The sequence below is a fragment of the Erigeron canadensis genome, chromosome 3, assembly GCF_010389155.1.
Source record: "Erigeron canadensis isolate Cc75 chromosome 3, C_canadensis_v1, whole genome shotgun sequence".
NCBI lineage: Eukaryota > Viridiplantae > Streptophyta > Magnoliopsida > Asterales > Asteraceae > Erigeron > Erigeron canadensis.
The window spans coordinates 25,981,425-25,989,127 of NC_057763.1; the positions used below are offsets into that span (position 1 = coordinate 25,981,425).

A 7,703-nucleotide genomic window follows, 5' to 3' on the forward strand; every position below is an offset into this window, starting at 1 on the left:
GGCATATGGTTCACTCACTGACCTTTTCTAACATCTGACAACATTGGGTAGCTAATTAAAAAAGTTACACAAGACTCTACATAAAAGTAAACAAAGACAACAAAGGGGTTGTTCTTATGTTGCTATAAAATAGAAGCTAGATTTAAACCTGAAATTGTAAATTCTGGATTATATTGAAAATTGCTTAAACCGAAAATTCTACAGCTAGTTTTAGACTTTTAGGTAAAAACTATTCATCCTATATCCTGACAATAGGACATCACAAGAGTAGTATATATTTGTTTGTAAACATGCACAATCTATACCATATAAGACACCTCCACTCTTGCTAACAATAGTACCATTACCACACAAAATGTTTATCTTGTTCATTTTCTTAGTGTTCTTGATTCCTTTCAAATTGCTTTCATCTGATTCTAAAAGCCAAAGAAACCTGCCACCAACCCTACGAAAGCTTCCGATTATTGGAAACCTTCACCAAATAGGCTCAAGCCCCCATCTTACTTTACGAGCCTTGAGCCAAAAACATGGACCACTTTTGTTGATGCACCTAGGTAGTGTACCTCTGTTGGTAGTCTCTTCGGCCGAAGCTGCTAGAGAAATCTTGAAAACCCATGATTCGATATTCTCAAATAGACCAAAACTATACTTCCACGACAAACTTAGTTACGGCTCTAAAGACATTGCATTTGCTCCCTACGGAGAGTATTGGAGGCAGGTGAAGAGCCTTACGGTGCTCAATTTTCTAAGCCATAAAAATGTCCAATCATTCCAAAAGATACGAGAAAATTTACTTCTTCGTATGATTGAAATGATCGGGAAAAGTTGTGGTTCTGTAATTGATATGAGTGAAATGCTTTTTTTGCTTACTACAAACATACTATGTGAGGTGGCCTTTGGACAGAAAAATGATGATATAAAGTTTAAGGATGTATTCGTAAAATCTCAGGTCATACTTGGAGGTTTTGATATAGGGAACTATATTCCATGGCTATCATGGGTGAATTGGTTGCGTGCCGGAGAAGCAAATGAAATTGTTAAAGAATATAATGAGTTTCTTGATGGTGTTATCGACGAGCATGAAAATAAAAGCACAAAGGCGGATGTTACTAACGGTGAACAGAATGAAGTACGTGATTTAGTTGATATCTTACTTCAAGTTCAAAAGGAAAACAAACTCAAATTTAAATTTGGGAGAGATACCATTAAAGCCATCATCTTTGTAAGATTTCTCGTTTCTTTCTTTAGAAAGTCGATCATAGTAAACAATAACTAACCAATTCAATGTGGTAACTATATATACATCATAATGGTTTCAACAAAAACCATCTTTAGAAAAACTTGTAAAGGGAAAAAAACACGAGCTTACTTGAAAATATTACGGTTAATTTCATGCATTTTTTTTCAAGATTTAGAATGTTTTTAATTTATAGGATGTGTTTACTGCTGGAACTGATACAACAAACACGACTATAGAATGGGCACTAAGCGAGCTAGTAAGAAATCCACATGTAATGAAGAAGCTGCAAATCGAAGTAACAAAAATAGCTCGAGGAAGATCAATGATCAGTGAGGATGATTTACAAGAAATGCATTACTTGAAAGCTGTCATGAAAGAGAGCTTGCGATTACACATTCCAGTCCCACTACTAGTGCCTCACGAAGCGAGGGAGGATGTTAAAGTAATGGGTTATGATATTGCAAAAGGCACCCAAGTGATGATTAATGCTTGGGCAATTGCAAGAGATCCTTCCATTTGGGAAGAACCAGAGAAATTTAACCCGGAAAGGTTTTTGAACAGTTCCATCGACTATAAAGGATTTGATTTTGAATTGATACCTTTTGGTGCTGGTCGAAGAGGGTGTCCTGGTACTGAATTTGCTATGGTAATTAATGAGCTTGCTATAGCAAATATAGTTCTTAACTATGATTTAGCAGTTCCAAATGAAGGTAGACCCGAAGAATTAGACATGAGTGGAACTTCTGGATTAACTGTTCATAAGAAGTCCCATCTACTTGTTGTGCCTTCTTCTCGTTTAGAGTAAAGTAACTGCTCAAAGTTGCACCACGGATGGTGTTAAATATATGATTTCATGATATACAAATAATATTGTTAGTATATCCAATAAATTCTTCTTGCATCTTTGCAATGCGGATGTAGAAATGTGTTTTCCTTTTATCTAAGATTGCAATGTAATGTCATGTAATATATCTTTAGTGTGACATGTGTTGGTTTATATCTGATGTTATCTTTTGATGATAAGAAATTAGAACTTTAATTAAGTTCAAGATTACATCAAGAAACAGATCATAATTCTCATTTTCTTTAATTAAACTATATTATTAGTACAATAATATTGAGTTTTTAGCTATAGAATTACACTTTGGGGGTTTTTTGACCCATACAAACCATTTAATCCATTTCAAGCTACAAAAAAAGTATGTTACCAGTTACAGATTAAACATAACAAGAATGACCCATTCATAAAAGTTACAGACTAAAAATAACTACAACTACAATCTGATGTATTACCACATGTATGCGTGTGTATATGTATACAGAATGCTCAATTGATACATACTTGAAATTTAGTAAGGACTAATTACCACATCCTGGCGAATTTGAAGTTCCTAATAAAATCTGTATTTAGGAAAGACGTTGAAGTTCCTAATAAAACGATTCGCATCTCGCTGTTTCACCTGAACCGGATTGGAATACATCAGGTAAATGAGGCAGGGAAACCAGAGCAAAACAGCAAGAGCGAGTTAAAATATCATAATTAAGAATATAAACAGCAACCAAAAATGTGTCGGGTACCAAGAATGCTAGAGCTAACCTTTCATAATGTAAGTAAGATATGTTTTGGAAAAATGGAAATGATAAGAAACATATATATGATGATCGATAACATTTTACTTGTATCTAACACACAAATTGTTAATAACATAGTCACAACTAAGAATTTTGGTCGTGCCATCACCCATAACCAAGACTTTGGTTCCATTCACATTGTCTACTATTTATAAATTCTAGAACAGTCAATTTTCTGTTAGTGCAATGCACGGCCTAGTTTAGATCAATACCGAGTTAAATTATCAGAATATATATATATATATATATATATCTACATCTACATCTATATCTATATCTATATCTATAACTATATATCTAATAAAACATTAGTTATCTTAGTTTTTTAAGACCATCCACCTCAACTCAAAGTTATCTCTAAATATTGCCACATAGGATTTATCCTATGTGTCCATATTTTTTTTCTTGATCAATAAACTATTTATTATTTTTATGTCATATAAAACAATCTTATACATATCTTAATAAATTTGATTTTATTCAGAGCTATATTATATAGATACTACTATGTTTATGTCATATAAAACTATCTTAGATATATATATATATATATTTTACTAATGTTCACCGACTTTTGTTTGTTCATAATATTGTGAACTTTACAATTCGTTATCAGTAAATCACAGAAATGCTATCAAGCTTTAAAAGAGACGAATGTTTTATTATAGCATCTACAAATCTACAAAACACAACGTATGGATTCTTTTCTAAACACCATTAATGACTAATTATTTGAAATGTTCTTTTGTTTGTATTGATTTTAAGCTCGTTAATTTTATTTTTAAATTTTGGATCAGATTTAATTTATCTTGATAGCCTTTCAGAAGGCATAACCAAAAACCCCTTCATAGTTATAACTATGAACAACACATTAACATTATTACGTATTTACGTTAAATCACTACAAATAATGTTGTATTTGTCTCACTTTTAGTTAGTGTGAATAAATTAAAAATTTTGTCACGTTTTTATGTGTGTAAAAATATGTAAAATTAAAAGTGTGTAGAAATTTATCCACAATAAAAAATTGTGTAGAACTAAAAGTTCACACTTTTTAGTGTGGACTGACATAATTATTTTGTAAAACCACATTTGTCTACACTAAATTATTAATGTTAATATTAAAGCATTTTTGAAAAATATAAGCGCACATCGTGCGGGTAAAAAAACTTTATATATATATATATATATATATATATATATATATATATATATATATATATATATATATAGGGTAAAGTTATTTTGAGAACCTTTTTTTTGCGAGAATCTTTGAGAACTTTTCAAATCAAGTTCAACCAATGATTATTTTTTACATGAACAGACTCCAACCTAACACAACCTGACCCAACCTGAACAGACCCCAACCTGACACAACCTAACCCAGACCCAAGCTGACCAAACTGATTATGCTGACCAACCAAACTGACCCAGACCTAAGCTGATCAGAACTCAAGCTGACCAAGCTGATCAGAACCCAAGTTGACCCAGACCCAAGCTGATCGAAACCCAGGCTCATCACTTCAGAAAAGTTTGATTTATTTACTAAAATGCCACCGCGCATTTTTTTCATTTTGACACATGTCGCGTTCTGATTTGTTCATAAGACCTTCTCTCCTTAAGACACCTTCTTTCAGGATCTCTACCCTATATATATATATATATATATATATATATATATATATATATATATATATATATCGAGTTCAATATATATTGAGTTCAAATTAGTAATTTCATGTATAACATTACATTGTCACTCAAAGTCTCAAATGTTGGTTACTTGTGATATTTTGGTTCCATACCAACTTTTGTTATAATTTTGTTATATTAATAGTAATTAATAAATTAGTCGTTCAAAATTTAGCACTTCCGTTAATTTATTGCTTTGAAGCTAATTAACTTTGGTCATCTAAACATTTAGTTATATTTACTTTTTTTTTTTGTCATCACAAGAGTAGTATATGTGAAAATAACTGAACATGCAAACAAGACCAATCCTACTGCAGCAAATAAACGTGTCGTGTGGATAACTAGTCAACTAAAGAGGCGGGCTTCTTTATGTTTCGAACGGGCCTGCCTTCCTTAGTTGGGCTGTTGACAGGGCTACTATCCTGACATGGGCTATTGTCCATATCACGACTCTGGACTTGAATTGTCTCTGGAACCCGCAAAATGCGGCGGTTAGCCAATCAGCTTGTAGACTCATTTCGGTGGTCAGTCAGTTTTTAAAATTGTTACTAGCATGATACCCACGCTATGTGCATGGCGGTGATCGTGGAAGCGACGGTGCGGTGGTGTGAATATTCGTTTGATTTTATTATTATTGGTTTAATTTTATTAATTTCAGATTTATACATGTTTTCAAATATATATATATATATATATATATATATATATATGTTTGTATATATATGGTGAGATTTAATTGATCGTATTTGGAGGCTTTGTATGTAGTTCAGTAATAGTTAGTTCTGTTGAAGAATATAGCTGATTACTTGTGTTTCATGGGGAATTCGTATGTAATTTAGTAATATTAATGGTTAGTTCTGTTTAAGATATAGGATTGATTGAAAAAGACAATAATATCTAGTTCAAATGCTAAACAAATGAAATATAGTAGAATACTTTTTATGGTTGATGGTTTCGTTCATTTTTGTGGCCTGATGCAAGAGTACGAAGACCTATGGACTACAATCCGTCATTAGCTGCAGTTCTTGGTCCCAGCCAACCAAATCTAAACCATAATTTTCATGCTGCTGGACTTACTCCAGGGTAAGATGCTAGACAAGAAGCTATGATGCGATTTATAACTGTTATTAAAGAACATTTACCTAATGCAAATCTGTCTAACATCTTTGTGATGAACACACAGGTAACTATCGTGATCATTCTTTTAATTAATTATTGTATATAATTGCATATTGATAATCTGTTGAACTCTAAAATCATTTTAGGCTGCTAATGATTCATCAAGCGTGTATGATCACCCAACATCATCTCATGCGAGTCACAACAGGTAGTATTATTCATGTCCTATATATGTTGTGTACTCCATTTATAAAGTGTAAAAGTCCCATTATGTTTGACAAGTTAGGTAACTGATTCTTTTTTAATACAACAGTTCATGAAGACCTCACTTGTATCACTACAACAAAAATGTCATTTATTCACACTTACTTTAAACAAGTATGAAGAAATTTTTTAATTTGTTCACACTTAAAAATGTTTAAAAAGTATTCATATTTAAAAGTGTGAAAAAATTTAAAAAATCATAAATTTTTCACACTTATATATGTGAGAAAAAAAGTTCACTCTTCCAAGTGTGTAAAACTATATAAATTGTTCACACTTTGAAGTGTAAGGAATAATTTATAACACCAATTTTTTTCACACAATGAAGGTGTCGAGAAATTAGGTGTTACAATTTGACTTTCACACTTTTAAGTGTGAATATATTTGACATTTGTTCATACTTTTAGGTGTGAATTTTTTTCTTTCCGCATATATAAGTGTGAAAAAATTATAATGTTTCAAAAATTTTCACACTTTTATGTGTGTGTATTTTTTTAAACATTTTTAAGCGTGAATAAATTAAGAAATTTCTTCACACTTCTTTAGAGGAAGTGTGAATAAATGAAATTTTTTTTGTAGTGTATGTTAATTAGGCACGTCATGTCTTACTCTAAATGTAAGATCTTACTGCAATAGTTGGTTCAGACTCTGGCTGATAGTGTGGACTGGTAGTTTGTGGGCAGGGTAGATAGAGGAATTAGGTTACTTTGCTGAGATATAGGAATTAGTCATAAAATATAGGTTTTATTAAGCCAGTTGTTGTGAGTTTATCAGTTTGACATCTTAATTGGCATGGAGAATGCCAAGGCCTTCGAGTAAATCAAGTTAATGCTAGAGCTATCTTATTATGCAAGTAGTAGTAGTATATAATGCCATGTCTTTTGTGCATTTCTTAGCAGCAAGTTTCCAACTTCCTTAATGTGGTCTTTATTTGGTTTCCACTGTGTTTATTTTATTGTCTTAAACTTATCTTTTGTCAATTGTTTGGTGGTTCAGAATCTTGTCCAGAATCTTATTATGCAAGTAGTACAGTAGTAGTAGTACCAGTATATAATGCTAGGTTAGTTCGGACATTAATTGTGTTGATTTGGCCTGGTTTCGGTCTTGGCAAAGCCTCGATGAGTCTTTATAAGTCTGCTGGTCAAAAGTGTTTTAAGGCAACGAGAGTGAATTGAGTTATGTTTTTAAGCAAATTAATTTGTTGATTGTAAGTGTTTTTGTTTTATGTAGATTCTTGCAAGGATCAACACAGAAGTTGATGTAACCGAGAGCGAGATTTGTGGCTGCTGCTCCTTAATGACAAATATATTTTTACAGATTTTTTTGAGATGTCATTTTAAGTTTTCAGAATTCATGGCTTACAAACATATTATATTTTTGGTTGGAGGTTCAATATAGCTTGATTTGATGTTAAATTATGGTGTAATAAACATTTTGCTTTTGTGGAGGGTTTGTATTCTCTGAATGGAGTTCTGGTATATATTGAAAAGTCAAATTTGAAATGTGTAGACGACTTTTAGTGACTGTACATTCTGACATGAAATGAGTTTTGATGAAAGGTGTTTGAAGTACTTTTAGTGACTGAATGGTGTAGACACTATAATATTTGACATTTAGTGACTGAAATTTACTGTAGCAGTAGACTTTTAGCTACCGTTCCTTTAGTGACACATTTCTTTTCAGAGGGAGAAAGCCAAAATAGATTTAGTGACTGTTTTTAATGATTTAGTGACACTTTTTTTCAGTCACTAAATGT

The 7,703-nt window shown here is 31.9% G+C and overlaps 1 protein-coding gene and 1 long non-coding RNA gene across 2 annotated transcripts; both read left to right on the plus strand.

Moving 5' to 3' along the window:
- The first annotated feature begins 355 nt into the window (after nucleotides 1-355).
- LOC122594235 (cytochrome P450 Tp4149-like) lies at nucleotides 356-2,202 on the plus strand. Its single transcript, XM_043766706.1, has 2 exons — nucleotides 356-1,222; nucleotides 1,434-2,202. Exons 1-2 carry the CDS (start codon nucleotides 356-358, stop codon nucleotides 2,043-2,045), a joined length of 1,479 nt encoding a protein of 492 aa, XP_043622641.1. The 3' UTR covers nucleotides 2,046-2,202.
- Nucleotides 2,203-5,690: 3,488 nt separating this feature from the next.
- On the plus strand, nucleotides 5,691-6,018 carry LOC122590908. The gene is made up of 3 exons (XR_006322628.1): nucleotides 5,691-5,747; nucleotides 5,830-5,891; nucleotides 5,997-6,018. It is a non-coding gene; the product is annotated as an uncharacterized LOC122590908 (long non-coding RNA).
- Nucleotides 6,019-7,703: the final 1,685 nt, after the last annotated feature.

Bases quoted from the DNA above. Each gene is read 5' to 3' on its own strand.
- LOC122594235 (XM_043766706.1), top strand. From the start codon at position 356: ATGTTTATCTTGTTCATTTTCTTAGTGTTCTTGATTCCTTTCAAATTG. The intron at 1,223-1,433 runs GTAAGATTTCTC...TTTAATTTATAG, and splicing joins CCATTAAAGCCATCATCTTT to GATGTGTTTACTGCTGGAAC.